Source organism: Diprion similis, chromosome 10 (assembly GCF_021155765.1).
Source record: "Diprion similis isolate iyDipSimi1 chromosome 10, iyDipSimi1.1, whole genome shotgun sequence".
Lineage (NCBI taxonomy): Eukaryota > Metazoa > Arthropoda > Insecta > Hymenoptera > Diprionidae > Diprion > Diprion similis.
Genome location: NC_060114.1, coordinates 11812067 through 11836939, shown reverse-complemented (window position 1 = coordinate 11836939; position 24873 = coordinate 11812067). Strand labels below are relative to the sequence as shown.

The 24873-nt window shown below is 34.8% G+C and overlaps 2 protein-coding genes across 4 annotated transcripts in view; one reads left to right on the top strand and one right to left on the bottom strand.

Moving 5' to 3' along the window:
• The first annotated feature begins 4439 nt into the window (after positions 1-4439).
• Positions 4440-12320, top strand: LOC124411562 (lamin Dm0-like). 3 transcript variants are annotated; one of them, XM_046890752.1, is made up of 9 exons: positions 4440-5085; positions 8090-8402; positions 8480-8784; positions 9161-9355; positions 9454-9682; positions 9938-10159; positions 10233-10337; positions 11082-11142; positions 12280-12320. In XM_046890752.1, the coding sequence occupies exons 1-8, from the start codon at positions 4682-4684 to the stop codon at positions 11103-11105; spliced, it is 1797 nt and encodes a 598-aa protein (XP_046746708.1). In that variant the 5' UTR covers positions 4440-4681; the 3' UTR covers positions 11106-11142; positions 12280-12320. The 3 variants fall into 3 exon arrangements, with proteins under 3 accessions (XP_046746708.1, XP_046746706.1, XP_046746707.1); XM_046890750.1 differs by lacking the exon at positions 11082-11142; XM_046890751.1 differs by lacking the exon at positions 11082-11142 and having other exon boundaries at positions 4441-5085; positions 8492-8784.
• Positions 6342-24873, bottom strand: part of LOC124411563 (myocyte-specific enhancer factor 2) — a 71515-nt gene continuing 52983 nt past the window's right edge. Inside the window, exon 10 of the transcript XR_006929680.1 lies at positions 6342-6360. The gene's annotated coding sequence lies outside the window, so the exon portion shown is untranslated. The remainder of the gene's footprint in view (positions 6361-24873) is intronic.

Here is a 24873-nt window from a genome sequence, read left to right as displayed (position 1 = left end):
TTTTTGGCTCCAAAATTCGCAAAAAAAAAGTAAGGCTAACCCCTTTGGATTGTTAGCGAAAATTTCGACGACTTTGAAAAAGGCTGCAATTAATTCTTTAGAGCACTATTCCGACGTAATTTTTCGAGAGGAATCGATTGAGCGTAGTCCCAATACGCTGCGAGCAACAGATCAAAAGTTATAGCCAAAAAACTGCAGATTTTCGTCGTTATTTCTCTGCTGTTGGTCCTACGCTTTTTTCAATGTGTTTTTTGAGTTCCTGGGGTCCCAATTAGCCTAGAAACGGTCATACAAATCAATTCGGAGACCAGAAATTTTTAGCTCCAAAATTCGCAAAAAAAAGTAAGGCTAACCCCTTTGGATTTCTGGCGAAAATTTCGACGACTTTGAAACGTGCTGCAATTAATTCTTTAGGGCACTATTCCGACGTAATTTTTCGAGAGAAATCGATTGAGCGTAGTCCCAATACGCTGCGAGCAACGGATCAAAAGTTACAGCCAAAAAACTGCAGATTTTCGTCGTCATTTCTCTGCTGTTGGTCCTACGCTTTTTTCAATGTGTTTTTTGAGTTCCTGGGGTCCCAATTAGCCGAGAAACGGTCATACGAATCAATTCGGAGACCAGAAATTTTCAGCTCCAAAATTCGGAAAAAAAAGTAAGGCTAACCCCTTTGGATTTTTAGCGAAAATTTCGACGACTCTGAAACGTGCTGCAATTAATTCTTTAGAGCACTATTCCGACGTAATTTTTCGAGAGAAATCGATTGAGCGTAGTCCCAATACGCTGCGAGCAACGGATCAAAAGTTACAGCCAAAAAACTGCAGATTTCCGTCGTCATTTCTCTGCTGTTGGTCCTACGCTTTTTTCAATGTGTTTTTTGAGTTCCTGGGGTCCCAATTAGCCAAGAAACGGTCATACAAATCAATTCGGAGACCAGAAATTTTCTGCTCCAAAATTCGCAAAAAAAAGTAAGGCTAACCCCTTTGGATTTTTGGCGAAAATTTTGACGACTTTGAAAGGTGCTGCAATTAATTCTTTAGAGCACTATTTCGACGTAATTTACCGAGAGAAATCGATTGAGCGTACTCCCAATACGCTGCGAGCAACGGATCAAAAGTTACAGCCAAAAAACTGCAGATTTTCGTCGTCATTTCTCTGCTGTTGGTCCCACGCTTTTTTCAATGTGTTTTTCGAGTTCCTGGGGTCCCAATGAGCCTAGAAACGGTCATACAAATCAATTCGGAGACCAGAAATTTTCGACTCCAACATTTGCATACAAAAGTAAGGCTAACCCCTTTGGATTTTTGGCGAAAATTTCGACGACTTCAAAAAGTGCTGCAATTAATTCTTCAGAGCCTTATTCCGACGTAATTTTTCGAGAGAAATCGATTGAGCGTAGTCCCAATACGCTGCGAGCAACGGATCAAAAGTTACAGCCAAAAAACTGCAGATTTTTGTCGTCATTTCTCTGCTGTTGGTCCTACGCTTTTTTTAATGTGTTTTTTGAGTTCCTGGGGTCCCAATTAGCCCAGAAACGGTCATACGAATCAATTCGGAGACCAGAAATTTTCGGCTCCAAAATTCGCAAAAAAAAGTAAGGCTCACCCCTTTGGATTTTTGGCGAAAATTTCGACGACTTTGAAAGGTGCTGCAATTAATTCTTTAGAGCACTTTTTCGACGTAATTTTTCGAGAGAAATCGATTGAGCGTAGTCCCAATACGCTGCGAGCAACGGATCAAAAGTTACAGCCAAAAAACTGCAGATTTTTGTTGTCATTTCTCTGCTGTTGGTCCCACGCTTTTTTCAATGTGTTTTTCGAGTTTCTGGGGTCCCAATGAGCCTAGAAACGGCTATACAAATCAATTCGGAGACCAGAAATTTTCGGCTCCAAAATTTGCAAAAAAAAATTGATTCTGAGACAAAAACTCTTCGCTTAAATAACCTGGCTCACCTCTCTGGATTTTTGGTAAAGACATATCGATTGCGTTCAGTCCATCCACGCTGCGAGCAACGAATCAAAACTCGACGTTGCAAAACGTCTTTGCACCGGGCTTACAAAGAGGTGGAAAAGAATAATATCAAACTTATAGACAAAAAGTTTCAGTTTCAGTTTATTTAGTATGCCTTAGTTCTATTACAAGAGTACAGGTATCAATGTGTACTATACAAGTTCATTATATGAGGTTTCGGAATGGTAGTGTTATTGTATTATGTTCTACTAAGACATGATACTCATGAAGATACATCCTACTAATAAATCATGTAATTTTAGAATAATGGATATAATCAGTATAATAATTACAATAGCATTGGAGTTCAAGACAAAAAGAAGTTTAATGTATAGAACGAACATTACATAAGAAGTCTGACTCCTATTTAAGGAAAAAGCAGTGCGATATACATTGCATTAAGCAGAAAATCAACAAGTTTGTGAGTGATTCCTATTATGGTAGTTTGTAAACGCAATTTCAGTTTCTATCTGTGTACGTTGCAAGTACCCACAACGCACCTTTGCCGGACACGAGTCGTATAATATTGTATTGGTACTTCTTCACGTAACCTACAATCAAATGCATAACACCCACATAAGTATCTCTGTATTTTCTTCGCATCTTCTTAGGTGTCGGTCTCGCGATGCTTCAAATACCTTTTTTGCAATCTTCGGGGTCCAATTAGTCTAGAAAGTGTCGTTTGAATCGATTCTGAGATGAAAAGTATTAGACTCCAAAAACAGCAAAAAAGGTACCCCAAGAAAGGTAGAGGTTAACTCCTTCCGATTTTTCCAGCCGAAATCGGGTCGATTCTGAGAAATATTCAAAGTAGTACCTTGATGCGCTATATCGACGTAATACTGCGAGAGGAGTCGACTGCACACAGACCGAATACGCTGCGAGCAACGTATCAAGAGTTACAACCGAAAAATGAAAGGTTCCCGTTGTAATTCCTCTGCTGTTGGTTGTACACTTTTCTAAATGTTTTTTTCGTATTCCCGAGGGTCTAATTATTGAGAGTGTCCTGAAACAATTCTGAGACAAAAAGTTTCCGAGCTCCGGGCATTGCAAAAAAGCAAGGCTAACCTCTTTGGATTTATTCATTTGAAATTTGGCCGATTTTCAAAAATAGTTGAAATCATTTTCTGATGCACTACATCAACGTAATTTTTTCTGTAGTCCTTCTTTATAGTGACAAATTATACGATTGATTCTAGTGTTTCTTATTGCAATCAGTCGGGATTAGTTTTCTCTAGGTGCATGTGTTGTATGATAAAACGTACCTACCAATGTAACGTACTTACGCTCATTCTTCATTCTTACAACCTAATCTTGATTCTCCGTTCTTAGAGTTCCTGCTGTTAACTAGCCTAAGCAATATCTCGCACAGCTCTCTGTCATTTCTTATTATCAGATCTCTGAACCCTGCACTCTACATTTACTTATGACCACTACTAGCAGCTGATTATTGTTTCAATCGATAGTTTATTTCCTACATAAGATAACATGATGGTTTCTTCGTGCTATGGAGTAGGGCTCTATATTTAAATCAATGGGACGAACAATTACTTTTTAGGTTTTTTCAATATATCTCTTTTGTCGATCTTGAACATATACACAAATTTGCCTCCATGACTTCTTTCGATAGACCGCATAGTTTTTGAGAAGAACGTAATTGTTTGTCAATGTGATATACTCTACTCCAGAGTACGTATCGCCCAACTGATTTAAGGATCACAAATGAACAGGTTTCTTTATTTGTTTAAACGAATGAAATCTAGATTGAAAGAAAATTCGAAATTTAACATTACGCAACCAAAGTGGCGATATATTAGCATTTCTAGCAGTTTTTTACGAATATTTGGTGTGCCTGGTTGTTAGACATTCAAATATGCCGCATTTCGAGTACCTCTGTCGCAGCGTTATCTGGCGGATGTCTCTAGAAGCACTACTTCAGAATTACACTATGTTCGTACAGCCAAAACCACGACAAAGAACAAGCAGAGGCTGCTTTGCCACCTGTTCTTACGTTGTGCCACGAGCTTCTTATTAGCAACTAGCGCCCATCTAGTGGCCACTTTCTGCGTTCTCTTGCCTTCCAACCTTCCAGGAATCAGAACCCTATACTCCATGGCTCATGATCCATGCCCTATGGCAGAGCAGCAGCATTAATATCATAAATGAATATATGTCCGCGGATATTATGACAGATAAATTTTCGAATTGAATGAGACCATTCATTCCCCGTATCACCGACCCTGTTGCATGCAAAATTAAAAAAAAACACCAACTCTAAGACAGGATTTTGAGCAAGGCTTCTGAAGGCAGATGCACAACCGTACCTGGTGGCCGGAAATGGATTATGAGGTTGCGTGTCACGTGACCCGAAGCGGTCGGCGTCGCGTCGAGCCATCATCCAATGGGACGTCAGCCGGAGGCCGGACGAAGGTTACGGAGTGTAACGGGTAGGGTTGGGATTCAGTCGTCGCGTATATTTCTGTTAAGTACGTGTCAGGACAACGGACGCGGCGTAAGTACCGCCGAGTTGAATGATTCGATAGTGAGTAGGATCCAACGTATAACATTCAGTGGGTGTTAAAAACATACGGGTGAAAAATCAAGTAAAAATATAGCGGGTAGTGAGAAGAGATAAATCGGTGTGCTAAGAAGTGGTCGATCCTTATCAAAAATGTCGAAAGCCAGCAAGAAAACCATCGTAACATCGTCGAGCGTCAGCTCCGTCCAGTCGCCGACGCCGAGTACATCGACGCCCGTTGGCCGCCGCCCAGGAAGCCCGCTGAGCCCGACACGTTACTCGCGTCTCCAGGAGAAGCAGGATCTCCAAAATTTAAACGACCGTCTAGCATGTTACATAGAAAAGGTCCGTCACCTGGAGGCCGAAAACTCGCGGCTTACGCGAGAGGTGCAAACCAGTCAGGAGACCGTGACGCGGGAGGTGACTAACATCAAATCCATGTACGAACACGAACTCTCCGACGCTAGGAAATTGCTGGACGACACATCGAGGGAGAGGGCGAAACTTGAGATCGACACGAAGCGTCTCTGGGACGATAACGAAGAATTGAAAAATAAGTACGGCTTGAGTTTACGGTTTTCTTTTCGTATAGCTCATTGATTTTACAGGTGCATGCAAATATTCGTTTAGCTCTACCCACCGGCCTCTCGCTTACGGATAAATATTACTACGTCCGTGCGTCACGCGCAGTAGCGTAGCCAGTAGTTTCTTTGTACATTCCAAAAAAAGGACCAAAAATATTTAGGTTACGCGTTACGCCGATAGCGTGCCGGCATCGAGTCGGCCATTGATGGTAAACGAAGATCCGTATCTGTATCGTTGCTTGCTCGTATTTTGTGAAGCGTTGAATGTTTTCTCCGGACTACTAGTGACGAAATAGTCGTTAATTCGGTTCAGGACGCTGATGAAGAAAACTACACACCAATAAATAAAATCCGTAAAATTCTGCTCAGCGAAGCGCATGCGCCGCGGTAAAATCTGTAATGTACATATATTTTACGCGGCGTTCAATATTTCGACGATTACGCTGGCTAAACACACGGGGCGCGTCCCAATGTTTACCTGAAATTTTATCGATCCACCATCTCCGTGAAACGGAAAATGAAAATAACCGGTGACGTCACTGCGGCGTGTAGAGTTGCGTCACACCCTCAAATGAACGCGTCGTTGATGTCATCTTCGTAATCTCTGATTCAAAAACATTCGCTCCCGCCCGGCTCTCCGGTACGAGACGCGCGCTTATGTTACGTGCGTGCATATATGTATTTATAACAATATCGAATCCTAACATGGCTCTAAGTCATAATTCTAAGAGGCATATCCGCCCCTTCTCAATGACTTTCAAGGCAAAATAGACCATAGACCAGAAAACATGCAAGAAAAGAGATGGCGCAAACAATGTCCCCGAATTCACGGCAGAGGCGATTGACTATTTCGAGCCGTGATGACCGAATCCGAGTTTGTAGATCATCTAGAAGAAGCGCGGGGAGTCTGTGCGACCTTACGCTCGCATCGGAACTTCGGCATGCGTGTATCCTCTCGGAATGCGAGCGAGCTACCGCATAAAGCGTAAAGCCGCAGGCGGGTTCGCGGTGACATCACTGCCCACGTTGGCTCGTCGTCATAGCAGCACGGCTAGGGACGCGCGAGACCCCGGGAGGCCCCTCTCGTCACATGGAAAAGTATCCACACGAAACACACGCGTCGTGCCCTTTCTGGGACTTGGTATATTTTAAACTTGAATATAACGAGCGTAAATACGTTAGAAAAATCAACACACGTATCGCGCCACACGGCGACGTCGTCGATGATGATTATGATGATGGTGGTGAGAGCATGCTCGCGTAGCTGTACGAGTAGAGAAAAAAAACCTTGAATATTAATAACGATGATTGCATTCTTGTTTATACCAAATTTTTTCTGTACACATAAAAAATAAATCGTAGGTGGGTTTGTGCAATAGCTTGATGATATCTTTTTCTCCCCTCTCTTGTACATTTACAGTTTTATGTGTATAATATTGTTACGCAAACAGCTACGACTTTTTTCTCTCGTTGTACTAAACTTTACCCAATTTTCGTTTTGTTTTCTACGTTTATCTTATACGTGTCCTCCACCTAGCTGCATATGTGTAGCCCTACACATTCGCGGCAATACCCTCACCGTATGCCTGGGTCTGGTTACAAACCACACTGTTGCAGCACCTGTCAATATTTCTTCAATCCTCTACACTAGAGAATATTATCTACCGGTTTCGACTTTGTAGTTGGCGAGCTTCTGTGTTACAGTATACACAAAAACAATAAACACGAAGAAACATGAAATGCGGACGAATAAACGAAAGGAGAGATGACGAACTAACTTTACGGTCTTTGCACGAATCCCAAGTTTTTCGGGAATATATCTTAGTTTAAAATTACATTTCACTCTGGAATTACTATTCAAACATGCGAAGAACGGTTAAAAATTTCAATCTATTTTATATCGATATATGCAGGTATCTAACATCTCGCCGGTGCATTTTACACTATCCGTCCATTCAGGCGTCTTCTTTTTTCCACGAGATTTAAGTTAGTAATGTTATCGCAACGAAACATTAACATTTGGAAAAATCATTATTTTCTTATTTCCACAATGACTTTGAAGGAACGAACATTTCAAAATATGAATATTTTTTGTTTTATTACGGTTCACCGCATTTCAAACAGTACCAAAATCACGAAATAACGGTTTTTACTCAGTACTAGTCGTCACGACATCGTTACTAACTTCCAAATGCTTTTTGCCCTTATATCTTGACCTCGCCTCAGCAAAGTGCGGTACTTGACATTACGTACGTTAGGTTGCGTGAATGCGAGTGCCGTAATGCACTTTCCCCGACGCTAAGTGTTGAGTAACGTACTCTACAATGCTCCGTTAATAACTTTATTGGGATTAATGTAGGCACGTACTTCCAGTATATATCTATCAGTGTCGAGAAAAGATATAGCTGCGGTAAGCAATTATAATCCAAAGGATTAATACCGCCGTTATGCGCGGTTTATTATAAGCTTAATGGCGATTATGCTATATCCTCAATTAATATGAAATCTCGTTTTTTTCTTTTAAAAATTTATATCTCCGTTTACGAGTGATTCAGGCAAAACGTACAAAAAAAAAAAAAATTTTTAAATACAACGCGATTAACTTCAATTCGTCGGGAAAGAGTGGAGCGTTACCTTAATTCTGTAACCTTGGCCTGGCTAGAAGCAGAAGAAGGAGAATGATGACGCCGATATACAAATACATGCCGACGTTAACCGGGAAACGGTCGATAAAAAATGTTCCTTAAACTGGGTCAATCGTTCTAAATAGCAAATCACCCTCTCCTTTCTCTCCACTTCATTATTTATTACAATTTATATAAATAAACGAATACTCGAGAAACTATCGATATTATTGTCGCGTGTGTGAGTTACTTTACTATATCACTTCCGTTCCGCGATTTTCATAATTAGAATCGACCCGCGGAAAATGTACGATAATTATAATCATTAATTTTTGTCCCTATTATTCTTTCAGACTCGAAAAGAAAACTAAGGATCTAGCAATAGTTGAGAACAACTTGATGATCTACGAATCGCGTTGCGGGGATTTGCAAACAAAGTTTAACCAATCTGCAGCTGAGCGGAAAAAACTCGCAGAACGGGAACGGGAACTCGAGAAGGAGGTTGAACGACTTCAGGCGCTACTCGACGACGCGCGGAAACACCTCGAGGAAGAGACCCTTCAGCGAATCGACCTGGAGAACAACATACAGAGCTTGAAGGAGGACATAAGTTTCAAAGATCAAGTCTACCAGCAGGAATTGACCGAAACACGAACGCGACGCCAGGTTGGTTTCGTTGCCGCGATTTTGCTGCACCTGCTCTCAAAAAACATCGTTGCACTTGTTCACGCTAATTTATTCAGTCTTCATTGCAGGTAGAGATTTCCGAGATCGACGGGCGCCTGGCCGAGCAGTATGAGGCTAAGCTGCAACAATCGTTGCAAGAATTGCGGGAACAGTATGAATCGCAGATGCGTGCCAATCGGGAGGAGATCGAAATGCTCTATGAGAACAAAATTAAGAACCTGACCTCCCACGCCCAACGAAACAGCGGTGCGGCAAGTCTTGCCGTAGAGGAGCTTCGTCAGACCAGGTCCCGTATCGACGGGCTAAATCAACGCATTAACGAGCTCGAGGCCACAAACAACGCGCTCAATTCTCGCATCAGGTAAAATAACGGCCTTTGGGTCGTAACCATAATTTAGTACGTTTCAAGGTCTTCGCTCAGAAAGCTTCGTACAGAAGACGACAGTGAATATTTCTCTCACTTTGTATTCACTTTTCGCTCTCAAACATTGTTTTAGAATTTTGTAAAGGATCGGTCAAGACCTGTAATCATTCATTCGATTTTCTAATTGAGAAAATGGATAGATCTCGTATGAAAAATACTGCCGTATTTTAATATACTTCACAGTTTCAAACTTTTCGTGAAAAATGAAAAAATGTTTCGAGGTAACCAACTTTGAAGAAAGCATATCTTACTCGTGTAATGAAAAATGAAAAATATATCTTAAAACATGATAACTTCTTTCATATTGTAACAGAGATCTGGAGAATTTGCGCGAGAGTGAGCGTGCTCGACATGCGGAAGGTTTGGCTAGTCTGGAGGCTGAGCTGGCGAGAATGCGTGATGAGATGGCACAGCAGCTGCAGGAGTATCAAGATCTGATGGACATAAAGGTGGCGCTAGACCTGGAGATAGCTGCCTACCGAAAACTGCTAGAATCAGAAGAGGCGAGGTAATACGAAGGATATTAGAAAAAGTATTTTGGTGAATGAAAATCGCTATGCAAATTCCTTCCTCAAAACCACAATTACCTTTGTATTTTTTTTCCAGGTTGAACATCACACCCATGCAATCGCCTGCTTCATTATCCAGCGGAAGAGGAACCCCATCGCGCAACACTCCACTTAGAGGTGGTAAAAGAAAGCGTACTTTGTTGGAAGAGAGTGAAGAGCGCAGTAGTAGCGACTATAGCGTATCTGGAACTGCCAGAGGCGATATTGAGATTACCGAAGCTGATCCACAAGGACGTTATGTCAAACTTACCAACAAGGGCAACAAGGTGATTATATATTTGGAAGTAAAAGTAGATGTTTTCAACATGAATGTCCATGTACGTGTACTAGTTATACTCTAAAATGTCTGGAACTCTAAAAACTGCTTTATTTACACTTACTCCGATTCGAAATTTCACTTTAAAAATTGTTATTTAACAGTAATGCGCAATACCGTTTATATTCTGTACAAAAGGGAAGGCCCTCAGAAGAACTGGAAAGAATGAGTAATTGATCATATTTTCTCACCATATATTCCATAGGAGATAGTTTTGAGTGGGTGGCAGTTGATCCGTAAAGCCGGAGCACTAGAGACGAATTTCAAGTTCCATCGCAGCGCTAAGGTCGATGCGGGAGCAACTGTGACTGTTTGGTCAGCGGATATCGGAGCATCTCACGAACCTCCGACGAACCTTGTTATGAAGGGACAAAAGTGGTTTACGGCAGACAACATGACCACAACCCTACTGAACAGCGAAGGAGAGGTGAGTTATGAGCAACAGCAAATGAATGATGATAAAAGAGAAAAATTAAACGAATTACCTGTAATTCTTCTAGGAATTGGCAACGTCCGAGCGGAAGCGACAACAGCTGTCCAGTACCTTGTCGCGACACAGGGAAAATATTGGGTTTCGAACTTCGGAGGATCTTCACCACCAACAGGTATTGCTTTTTGATTATTTTGAACATGTTATACGTGCACAGAGCGTGGTGTCTCTAAAGTTTCCTTATTATAGCTTAGCTATTTATTTCTTTACGTTTTTTTCTTTCTGTAATATGTATTTTTACATTTCATTTTTATTAATTTTTTACCCTCAAAGACAATGTGGCTACGCAAGTTATTATCAATTTCATCCGCGAATAGAAGTGAAAGAGGAGAAATTTGTGAATCACGCACACGGGATGATTCTGGCAATTATTGTTATGTTGTGTTACGTTATGTTATGTTGTCCATCTCAACTTCGAAAAAAGACATGCAATTCGTATGCGAATGATTAAAAATCTTCTGGCCTCAATATTATAACCGTTGAATTCTTACGATGCCACTATATTAATAACTGGAGTCATTCACGGCGTCCCGTAAGGGTCATGGAAATTCTGGATAATCATGTACTGGTTACCCAATAATATGGTAGTACCCTGGATGAATGAGGGAAGTTTTTTGTTCCCAAGTTTGGAGACTGCAATCTTGAAGTCTTAATGTTTTCTTAATTATACTTATACATAAACCAGACGTACGGTATACACACATTCACACATATCCTACACATAAAACTAGTAATTATTAACGAACTGACTAAATTTTATTCGAAATATTTTTCAACTATTGATAAAATGAAACACCCCTATGATACTATCCAATGAGGAGGGGTGATGTCTTATCAATGTTCAATTCTTGTTCCATAGAGAAGATATCTCTACCCGTATTAATGATCGTGAGGGCGCACAGATCAGGCAGGCGGCCTATGTAAGTTGTTACTCTAAACTCTCAGATGTTCAGCTGTTCAGTCATTTGTCTGCAATAATAATAATATCAGTAATAATGAATAATAATAATAATAATCCATTACCACACATTATTATTATTGTAATAATTTGCAAATAATATTAATTTTAAAGTTTGCTTATTTATGATACTTCATTATTAGTAGCTATTTTTTTGTTGGCCCATTTCTTTGCACTGCCGTCACACTTACGCCGCTCTCTCACGCTTTACTAAAACCTCATCATTACATACATGTCTTTCTCAATCTGTCGAGCTTTATTTCTATTTCATTGTGCATACGCATATTAAAGTATTATTGTGATTTTATTTTTGCAATTTATTATATGAGGTTCATTTTCACCCGAAACCTTACACTTGATAGACTTCTTTCCATATTTTTCAGAAAAAGTGTTGGTAGACTTGACCAGATACGTTTTTTTTTTTCAATGTTGTTCTTAGCTCCTTTGCGTTACTTCGACATGCAAGTTTGAACTGCTGCATTTATAGCTATTTAGGTATTACAAGACAGTTACTAGTAATTCATGCTTACTCAGACAAATGTGAAGATTTCTTTCTTGGTTATAAATTGTACAATTTCGAATGATTTAAGAAGATAAATATTGAAAAACGTTGATTCATTTCGTGCTCAAATAGTTCAGCGTGAAAACTTTCTCACTCGACACAGCATCTTCGCTTTAACCACATTGTCTTTAGATTAGACAGAAAATAGAAGAAAAACGAGCACCTATGTAGCTGCTGTAACAGCAGCAACAATACCAGTGGAAGGAGCAGCCAAAACGAGCTACCGACGTCATCTTCGAATGTCTTATTTTTTATTTTTTTTACACACCATTTTTGAAAATCGCTTGTGCATAGTTGTAACTAACAACTAGTCTCGTTATTTCAATCATCATGAAGGGGGTAACGATTCCTGTGCATAAATCATGCACAGCTGTACTTATGGTTATAAAAATACGGTTGTCAGGGCATGCGGGGCTGTGGTATAATTTTGCGGGTTTGAATACGTGTCAATACGCGGTAAAATACACCGATGTTTTAATTTTTAGTATCTTTGATACAACTACTAATAGGAATGAATTTATTATTTTTCTGTTACAGGGTGACCCCCAGGGTGAAGAACGCTGCCGCATAATGTGAGAGAAAAAGGGGGACGTGTTATTCGTATAAAAAAACCGACGAAAATAAAACAAGAAAAAAATTATCGCAGGGCTTTTTTTTAATATCTCTTTACTGTAAGTTTAATTAACTGCGAGTTACCGTACCAGCTAGGACGGAATATATTGAAATCAACGTGGCGCGGCGCCCCGAATCTTACCGCCTTAAAAAACAAAAATATTTTATCAACAATGCACGTTGCCAGTGATCCTCCCTATTTCTATTTATGAATGTAAATCGCGAAACATTTTCGATCAAGTAGTAACAATAATAACACTCACGATTATTATAATTTTTGTAGACTCTGATATCGCGAGAAATAACGAAGAAAAGAAAGATTTAATTTCGTGAGAATACGAGTTTTCGCTGGCAACGTGAACAGTTAATTTATACCTATTGTATTGTATCTTATAAATACAAAACCTTAGAATAATACTTTAAGGTGTCGGTACAAGATGATTGATTGATCAAAACAGTAAAAATCAAATTGGTGGTTTGCAACAGATTATCCTATTCATATAGGCTGTAAAACAAAATCAGTTTTCACCGCTATCACATAATTTCTTCTTTTTATTTTCTATTCACCGCGTAACTGCACCACAATTATCAATGAAGTCTTGAAATCGTCATCTGGTATTTTACCAATCATCGTTGTGTTCAAAAGCTTGATTAATTAATTGACAAACAAAAACAACTAATCAATTGTTCTTTATTAGTTGTTATCTTTATTTTTCTCCGCACTGTGTACCACCTATAGTTTAGTAATTAGTGTTGAATTTTTTTTTTTTATCCCCGTCGTTTGTTTTAAAGGTATCTTTTTAAACCGTCGACTTAATTACCTGTTACATCATGGACCACTAGTTATCGCTATCAGTTGAAAAAAAATTCCAGCAATTTTTCAATCTCCGACCTACGCCACTTATCCCAGTGTTACAGAGAATGAAAAATTGCACTTCTGGAAATTCGAAAGAAGAAAAAAGTTAAACACAGCACGGTTTTACAGTAAAGAAAGAGAACAAAGCAACGTATAGTTATTAAAAATAAATATATCTCTTAATTAATACAAATAATAAAAACTGCAAATAATAGTTGTACCAACGTACGAATCTCTGCTGATGCCCATTGTCTTCTTAATAGAATGTACGATGTAGCAAGTTTGTAAAACTATTATATGAGTGTTGTTGGTTTATTGTTGATTAATTCTTCTGGCTTAACCTTCTTCCAACCACCATCGCCCTTCAATCAAAATATTGACTCTTTAGTTGTAGAAGTTACGATAATGGTACAGTCTATCCAAGAGCTGGAAACCTACACCACGCACACGCAACACACATTATTGTGGTAGATACACGAGGCACAAAGAACACAGAGAGAACGATGAGCGTAGCAGTAATGAAGTGAAAAGAAAAAAATAAAATAAATATCAATTACATATACGTTTAATGCATTTATTTAGTTTCCGATAAAACTATATAAATATATATATAGTATACAATGTATACATATATATGTATATATATATAACTATAGCTTCCTTTTAAGACTTGCACCAAGATTAGGAGTTTTCTTGGTATAACTACTTTGCAAGTTTATTAGATTTCAAATAATAAATTGAAAAACTAAAAAAAAAACAAAAACACAAAACAGCTAATCCATTAACCGTACAAATATTTTCGTAATTTTTATTTTTAATAATAATAATAATAATAATAACTGTAATGATAATGTAAAGCGAAAATTATTAGTTTAATAATATATAATGTTAAGAAACAATGATTGATGAAAAGGAAAAAAAAAAATTTTTAAGAATTGTATTCATATTATACTAAAAATATACGTATATAAACACTTTTACATTTGTGTTCAATGTTCAATTCTCGTTTTTGTCAGTTTCCCTGTTTCAAATCTGTTAGCTTATTTCTGAACTGAGAAAGAATTAAGTTATGCGTCCCCGCCCCCTCTTTTTCACGTATGATAATCCTAAACTCTACAGTATGTTGTGACAGGTAATGTCTGTGCCGGTAAGTTGTTTTAAGAAGACATTATGTACCTTTCTATCGTTTAGATATACGGCGATTATCCTTAAATTTGTAATTCTTTTCTTTAGTTTATTTTTTAATTACGTTACGCGAGCACCATCTGCAATTTGTTACACTTCTTGATGTATATTGTATACTGTAAAAATCATAAGCATAATAAAAGCTGAATCTAACTTGAGAGGGATTATTTGACGATTGTTTTTAATTATAATTTATTAGTGAATAAACCCGGCACCTCATCGTGTACTTAAAAAATAACCGACTTGTCGAGACAAATTTTCATCAACATATCAGTGGGAATGAGATCTGTTAAAAGAATAATTTGAATAAAAGAATTTTCGACAAGCTGGTGGTGACAGTGATTATGATGATTATGGAAGAAGGGTTAGTGCATGAACATAGAAATTTTGCAGATATTTGGAAGAAGAATAAAGAAGAGAAAAAATCTCTTGCTTTTATCTGCACAATATTTAGGTGAGTAACACAATAACGTACAGAAGCAATCCCTGCTCAAAATGTCGGATGGATGAATCAGGTCTTATCGAAATGTTACAGAAATCGAACACAAAATTCCGTGTAACGTTTGGATAAGACCTAATTCATTCATACGACATTTTAAGCAGGGATGCCCGTAATATATAAACATCGTTATACTGCTTCGGGTTTGACATATATTATGTGTATTCATCACACACACCAACTTGAAAAGACATATTAATTCACACACACATACACGCGCAGGCAAACAACGAGACATAATGACAGTGAAATATTCTGACTGTATTTACAAGAGGCAGTACAAAGAATAACTGGATAATATTGATATTACACGTATTCTTTTATACATACATACTCTAATAAGTAGTTAGTAGTAGTAGAGTAGTGGTAGTAGTAGTAGTGTAGTAGTAGTAGGAGTAGTAAGTTGTGTAGTAGTAGTAGTAGTAGTAGTAGTAGTAAGCAGTGAACAGATTACACATTAATTCGAGGCACGTGATATTAAGGCATTTCTACAGAGGACAGATGATTTCTTAGACGTATAAAATATAAATCCCGAATTATTCTTTCATTTTGGTACGTCATTTTCTTTCCAAATTTTCGCATAACAATCAATCTTCGTATATTTTTTTCATATTGATATATAATTAGAATAATTATATATGTGAATATAATTTAATGTGAAAATATTTTGTAAAGATGATCACGGTTTTTTTTTTTTTTTGTTTTTTTTGTTTTTTTTTACATATATTTACGTACGTATAATAAGTATTATTTATTCATCTAATATAACAGCTGCGAGCAATCTATTTTATACGTCTATAAACATTAATTACGTTAGTGGACATCACAATGAAAATTATACTGGTATAATATGTATATCAGTTTATCGATGCAGGTACATACATTACACTGAACGTTGGCTATTTTTTGGGCATACCTATATTACACAACGTGTGTATATACGCGCAAACGCTCTCAATTTTATATATATTATGTATAATAGCACAATTTTGCGCGTCGGGATATTATATATGATGTATATTATAACAAGAGTTATTTCTTTGTAGTCTTTAAAATTCTATGGTCACCTCGCTAGTTAAACAATATACTCTTCTTCCTGTACAATCACTGGTTAAGTATGTAATAACAATTATCTACGGTTGATTAATTAATTTACTCTACCGCACCAATCCAATATCATTATACTTTTCAGTTTCATATTGTATTACGTTACGTTACGTTACGTTACGTTGCGTTACGTTATATGTTATATATCAAATCTCCCCCCTCTCTTTCATCCAACCTCAAATATTACCTCGATTATCATGTTGATAGGTATATTAGTATTATTGTATTGTTATATTAATTGTATGCATATCGACTACAATAATGTGCAGATAGGCTATACGAATTATATTGTATATTATACGCTACGGAATTAAGCCGCGCTGTCGTAATATTGTATAAAATAAATGATGTAATAATTGTTTAATCTCGTATTTCTAACTTTTCTTTGTTCCTTTATCCTGGAATGCACATTACACGCGCGAGAGGTGCACATTACCACAGTGATTCTTATTAATTGTAAACCACGTAATAAGGATATTATATTACGTAACTTTGTTGACAACAACAAGAGCACAACTAATATATTAAACACAGACGCGCCTACACGAAGTAAATCATGTATGTAATGTAAATTCGTTGAATCGAGGAATGGCAAGGGGTGCAGTTATTTCCCTCAATTGTCACGTTTTCTTTAATTGCTTTCCTTCGAAAACTTTTATAGCCCAGTAGAATTAGGATTTGACATGGAAAAATTTTTAAATAAGGGGGGGGGGGGGATGGTCACTGGTAGTCTGCATTTCGGTTTTCGGGATTCGCACCCCATTGCTTCAGTCACCATTTTGAATTGGAGGTGAATCGAAAAATATCAATCCTAGGGAAAAATTGACGACGGCCAAAATTTAATTCCAAACAACTTTGGTGATTACCATTTTTCGTGTAAAGTGGAAAATAAACGAGATAATCAATCAATTTTTCCCTAGGATCGATATTTTCCGATTAAGACCTCAAATTCAAGATGGAGGCTAAAGCAATGGGGTACGAATGCCAAAAACCGAAATGTAGACTGCCAGTGACGATTTCCGAAGGAAAATAGCTGCTTTTTTGGTCTAATTCGACTGGACTATCAGCGCACAGAAATCGACCGCAGGTGTATATATATACCATAAAACATACCTATACTTATATGCATATGTAATTAAGAACCTTTGCATAATACCGGTGAAAATATATCTTCGTAATAAAAAAAGTATTCCAAAAATTAAAAATTTCCGACGTTTTCGATAGATATAGAAATTATAAAGTGAGACAAAGAATTTTTTAATGACTTTTTACCACCGAGAAATTTTGTCTGATTTTGTTTAACGTGTTTTACATAAATCATAAATACGTGAGATAATCTGAATTTTTCAGAAAAATCCTTCAAGTGATTTGCAGATAAGATTATTGTTAATATACGTAGGGTAACGACGATCTATCGTTGAGATAAGCCGTTCGATTTTTCAGTTGTATCCAATTATGAAGAACTTTCGTTAGCGACGTTCGATTTTGACCAGCTGAAAACACCTATCACTTACCAATCAACTCGAAACAACAAGCTTCATTGAGAAAATCTGACATTGAATCGAGGCAAAATATTCAGGGGATAACAAGATGTAAATTAATGCTGTTTAAACTCGTTTCTATTAACTTTTCGCGATCGACAGAAAAATCGCGATATTTCTTCAGACGTTTAAAAAATTATCGTACAGTATATATATTTGTCCAATATCTTGCATCGTATTATGCTTCGTGGACGGTGAAAGGGTAAAAATGCTGTTGAAAATAAGCGCGGCATAACACTGCAATGACAGTAAAATTATTACTATATCCTGCTAAATATTGACGTAATTTCAGCAAATATGAAAGATTTGACATAATATACCCGGGATTTTTTCGTTAAAATCGAATGATATTAAGCGTTATCATCGTAACTGGAATCCTCACATATGAATCTGTATTATCACAAAATTGCTAATTGTAAGTATATTTAATCTAGTACTGTATGATATGCTTAATATATTTAGTATAATAAGTATTCTATCACGTGTATATTTCTTCATTCACACTGAATAATTGGATGTGCAAAAATGAGAGAAAAAAAAAGAATTTTTTTTTAAAATTTGTATGTGATAAGGTGTTCAATGATGTTACGTTACTTGAACTGTATATGCATACATTTACACACGTTTGTGCATATTGACATACACATATTTATATCTATTAGTTGATAAAGAAGAGAAAAATGAAAAAATAACCGAGAAATAAAATACTGCGTTATATAAAAACCAAGTAAAATGTATTCTATATGGGCAACATCATAATAATTATATATCATTATGCTGATACATCGAAATATAATATAGATGATGATAATGCGTACGCGTGTTTTACATTAGTAAAATTTATAATAATTGTAGACGTGTCGTCGTGTGTGTTTGCGTTTGTAGCTCTGTGTGTGTGTGTGTGTGTTCATGATGTGATGTTTTATACACATGTACATACATGTATATTATGTACCATATAAAAAAACATATCGCATTTCCTCGTTATACATTAATATATAGACACACATATATACATATACGTGTATATGCATATTATTATATCGTTTCGCGAAACGATAGTATATACTATATAGAAATACGTTATAATTTCTTATAAATCGAATTCTTTCTTATTTTTCTGTTTTTTTTTTGTTTTTTTTTTTGCTATTTTGTTTCTATGTTTGTTTGTTTGTTTTTTTTTTTTCCAACTCACTCCGTATGCATATAGATAATACATGGCAGCAAAATGATCAATTCGCCGGACTGATTATAAAAATTGGCAACAACATACACATATGTACCTCTCTACCTATTACGTGTCCATGTACGAATGTATTTATGTGTCACGTATGTTTGTTAAATCGTGTTGATCAGTAATAATAATAATAATAATAATAAAAATAATAATAATAGTAATAATAGTAATTGGATATAATCGAGCACCAAAATGAGATACGTACAAATAAAGAGTTGCGATCTTACAGTTACATTACACTTATACTACAAATATTTATATGTATAAATATGTATATATATATATATATATATGTATACATGTGTGTGTGTATATATATATATATATATATATACATATATATGCGTTTGTTTCGTTAGATTCAAATAATAACAATAATATTACCGACGTAGTGTTGTATCTGAATAATCATTAATTCACCGATGCATCAGTCAATCAACTACATATAACATTCATTTAACCTATCAATCAATCAATAAATCAATCAATCAATCAACCAAAAAGATTCGTCCATTATGAATTAATTAAATGACACATGATTCTTGTATACATACATGTACGTATGATGTATAGGTACGTATTATACTATACTAATAATTAATGCACGAGTTGACGGGGATATTTTGTAACCTTTTTTTTTCATTCCGTTCATTTTCCATTTTTTTTTTTATCAGTATAAACTTAATAAAACCGAACATATCTCGCGACATAACGGCTGATAATAAGAATTAGATGCATTATATGCGTTACGCGGTAAAGTGTCCCATTGTTGTGATTATTATTACACAATTCAATGCATTTAGTATAATATAATACGATGTTACAACAAACAATTATTATTAGCTGGGATCTGCATTTGTATAATTAATAATAATGCGACGACGACGTCTCACATGCGTCTTTTCTGTCCGCGACGAACAATATATTATTATTATAATTATTATTTATGACAACAGTGATAATAATAATTGCAAGAATTATCAAATGACTTGAAAAAAAAAAAAATGTGTTTCGTTTTTCTATCACCTTCCGATCTCCTGATAATAATTATTATCATTATCATTATCATCGTTACCTTGTTTTCTGCACAGTGGATATTTATTATAGATATATATATATAATCTAACAGGGGTGAAAAAAAAAGCGTGAAAGAAAAAACAAACGAACAAAAACTATGTATATGTATATGGATATATATATCTACATATATATCGCTTAAAAACATAAATTTATTAAACACTAATTCATTACGATGGCACTATATGAGTTGTTTTTGTCTTATTATCATTATTATTATCATTATAATAAGTAATAGCAATAATATTTTTTTGTTTCTCCTTTCTTACCACGCTATTATACACTAATTTAACATGTAACTATAATATATTTTTTCAACCTATCATTATATATATAAGCATCGCATAATTTAAACTTCTATATCAAATTTATGTGTGTGCATGTGTGTGTGTGTATATATATATATATATATATATATATATATATATGTGTATATATACATATATATATTGTACATCATAGTAGTGACAATAATAACATCATCAACAACAACAACAACAAGAACAGCAACAACAACAACAACAACAATAATAATAATAATAGTATATATCGCCAATGAATAAATTGATCGCGTGCAATATTAGAAAAATTTTTTTTTTCATCATCCTCCGCTAATTTTTTTTTTTATGTATACAATACGTATATATTTGCACGTTTGTGTTTATGTATGATTTTCGCAATATCAAATAATGACATAAAACGCGCCGGGTATGGTTATTATACATGTATTATATTTATCTATCTATCTATCTATCTGTCTGTCTTTCTGTCTATCTGTCTGTCTATCTATATCTATATCTATACGTATCCGTGTGTATGATATATTTATTTATCAACGTACCTGTCTAATCGTGTATAATAAATGTAAAACGAGTTATTTCACTACACCTTAGCATATATATATACCTACACGTGTATGGTATGTACAGATATGTTTCGGGTAGGCACGCTCTGCAAATACGTACGTACATACATGCACCTAACCCAGCCAACCTAATGCTGCGATACGTATCGTTTCGTTTAGTTTAGTTTAGTTTAGTTTAGTTTCTGTACGTAAATTACCTCGTGACGGTAATACATTTGTGATTAGGGAGGTTGAGACAGATTTCCGACTAATTGAACACGCGGTTTTTACCCCTGTTCATTCATTCGCTTCATTTCGTTGATTTTCAGCGCATAATTATAACTGCGTCGTTAATTTTTTTTTTTTTTTTTTTTTTTTTTTGTGTTTCGGTTTTCGTTCAATTTTCTAACGAGACTTGTTTTTTTCTTCTTCCCCTCCTATGCCTTTCCGTTATTCATATATGTATACGTATGAAAAATATTAAACTTGTATCACGCGTTGCGAATTTTTATTTTCATATTTATCCAATCATTCATCATCGTTATCGTAATTTCTTAGTATTATTATCATCGCTATAATAAAATTTATGTATTTTACGATGAATAAACTTTTTTAACCCGAGAACAAATGACATCGGCGACGATCGATGAAAATCACACGTTTGTATCGTTTATTTATTTATTTATTATACTTTTTGAGTTTTTTTAAAACTGTTTTTATGGGTATAACATTCACATGTATTATCACAACTGTTATATAATATTGACGCAGATATTTAGACCCAGGTTCATGCAGCGTTATATACGGAGATAAAGTTGCATTTGTTTGTTCATTTTTATTGTATACTTTTTCGCTTTCTTCTTATATTTATAAAATATGTATATATACAACCGTTGAATATGTATAGAGTTGGTCTCTTCATTTGTTAATTGTTATGCGTATTGTACCTATGATCATTTATTTTTGTTTTCTTCTCTTGAATCTGAATATATCACCGAAGAGAAAGAGTGAAGAAGGCAAGTGTTTTAGTCACTGAACGAGAATAATTAAAAATATGAAATAGAATACTTTAACGTTTTCGTTTTTATTTTTTTTTCTTGTTTGTTTTTTTTTTTTAAATTTTTTTGTCTTTGTTATCCTCTTTGCTGGATATTTTTACATACTTTTCTGACAGTTGAAAACCCGTTAATTTTGAATATTCGAAAAAGTGAAACATGTGGAAAAAATTAATGTCCGACCAACGAATCCGGGAGTAATCATTAAAATCTGAAGAAAAAAAGCGAAGCTGGAATTTTGTATGCGTGTCGTGAGAGAGAGAAAGAAAAAAAAAAATGTCTTCTACAATTCAATTATTTCACACTTTATTATAGGTTATACGCTGCAAAATTTTGCGTTCAAAATATTTATATTCATGCGTGTATTAGTGTACGACGTTGTGTATCGTGGATTGTGGATATATTTCGTTTGTTTTTTTTTTTCCCGCATTTTGTACACTACCATAAATATAAGTAAACTTCAAGGTGTCAGATGTGGAAAATTGAGAAAAAAAAAAAAAAATTTGCACAAGTTTACGAACGCTGATATCACCTTACGCAATTTGAATCGCTGAGAAATGGTAATACGTTGTCAAAAATGAAAAAAAGTATTAGAAAAAAAAAAAACAATAATAGCACCAACGTGAACAAAGAGAGTGAAACGTTTTTTGGTCTTTTGTTTTTGGCATGATTTTGCGGTTGGGAAGAGATAAAAAGAGAGAGAAAGAGAGAGAGAGTGGAAAAAAAAGAAACATATTTGATTTAAAAAAAAACTGTGATAATTACAAAACTCTTGTATTTAATGTCGTATCCATTCTTGATTAAATTTTTCACCAATGAAAAATTATTTGTCACACCAATACGTTAACGTTGCATTTTTATTTCGCACGACGTGAACTTTTCAGATTATACATATATATATATATATGTATAAGACGTTTAAACTCTGGTTTTACTTCAGACTTGCACGAATTAGGATTATTTACAAATGAAATTTTGCCGTCAGAATGTTGAAAAAAAAAAAAAAAAAAAAAAAAAATATGCAAGGTTAAAAAAAAACCAATCCCAAGTTCCGAAAATTGTCCGAAACGATGTAACGTGTATTATACATATATATTGTCTACGGACTAGACGACGAAATTTCATTCTACATAGGAAACTTTTGCGAAGATAGAAAATTCTTTTAAAAACTAGACGGAGGTGTTGATTATATCGTAGGTATAATGTATAAATTTACTATTACTATTATTATTATTGTTATTATTGTTATTATTACTATTAGTTAGCTTATAAATTTCATTCAATTTTTCTTGTATGAAAAAATAACGATCTCTTTTACACTTGTTTTCCTTCTTTGTTTGTTTGTTTGTTTTTCCCTTAAAATTTCATTTATTATATTCTTTTTTTCTTCTTTTCTTCACCGCAGAAGAGAGAGAGAAGAAAAAAAAGAAACGAAAATTAACGTCGGTTTGAGATTGCACTTTGTGATCGTCTTACAAAAATTTGAAATAAAATTTTTATCGCACAGATATGGTAAGTCGATGACTATTTAAACCCTTTTTTCTTTCACACATCTCGCTCACTTTCACTTAATTTTCCACACTATTTTCTTTTTTTCCACACACCAAAATCGCTCCATTACAGTACAAAATACGTAGCGTATTCTCGTAAAGAAACTTCATCGTATTTTATTCACATACACGATATGGTATACCATAATTATCTATCTAACTATATATATATATATATATATATATATATGTATGTATGTATATATAATAATAATGTATGTATAACACGGTTAATTTAATTTAATTTAATTTAATTTAATTTAATAAATTTTCATCTTGTTTTTGGTTTATTTAAATTTTTTTTTTTTTTTTTTATCTCCTATAATTTCCGTCGTCATTATTCTTTGTTTCATCTATAATTTTTCATCACACATATTAGGTAATACGACCAACTTTTTTTTTCTGTTTTTGTTTCTTTATCGCCAATTTATCATCAATTACTTGGTACGTGATAATTAGTCGTTTTTTGCTTCTTTATATCTTCTCTGTAATTTTTTTTTTTTTTTTTTTTTTTTTTTTATATACGATACAAGTATAGTATTATACATCTCTATTACGTAAAGGTACGACAGGAGTCGGGAGGGCCACAAAAGGTGTCAGGCACTATTATTCAAATACCTGTGTACTCCGCATAATTACCTCAAATTTTTATCTCTCTCAGCATATTAAATAAAAAAAAAAAAAAAAAAAAAAAAAAAAAAATCATACATATATACATACACATGTTACACATGTATAAATAAATGTATAATCTTCTTTTTTTCTTTTCTTTTTCTTTTTTTTTTTTTTGTATTGTTTTGTAACAGTAGCAATAATAATAGCAATAATAATGATAGATATATAGGTGCAATTGTGATTAAGATTGTAAAAAACCATCTCACAAGATTATGCCAAAGCTCAAGGCTAAGGTCGAACAAATAATTTATAACTTTGGTCAAACTGCTGCCGTAATAAGGCATGTGTAGATAAATGATGGAAATCAACGAATTCATGGGATATTTAATTTTTTCTCCCTCAAACGCGACAATGTGTCCCACAAAGGTATTTTTTACATATATGTATATATACGTATATATTTTTTTTTTCCATCAGAACAGCGAACGAAGCTTGATATTTCTTTTTCGAAATCATCGAATTGTCTGAGGGTCTGTCTTAAGGTGTGATCAAAAATTCAATGTTTAAAAACAAAATAAATAATCGTAGATCAATTGCGATTAAAAAGTAATTTGAGCCCCTTGAACGTGTTCAACTTTGTGGCACAATCTTGCGAGACGTGTTCCTACAAAAGTGCTTCCTTACGGTTTGTAGTTTTACAGGCATTAGATTGTAACGGCCTAGCAGTGGTCTGATTTGAAGAAAAAAAAAAAAAAAAATTGTTAATTCTCTCAGTAAATGACTTGTTTTTCACTTATATTTACTTTTAAACGTTATCATATTTTTTTTGTTTTTTTTTTCTCTTTTTCTTTTACTCGTTTATACTTTTTGTTTATATATGTGTCTATATGTATATATATATATATATATATATACATAAAATGTGCAAAATACTCGTGGAAAATGTATAACTC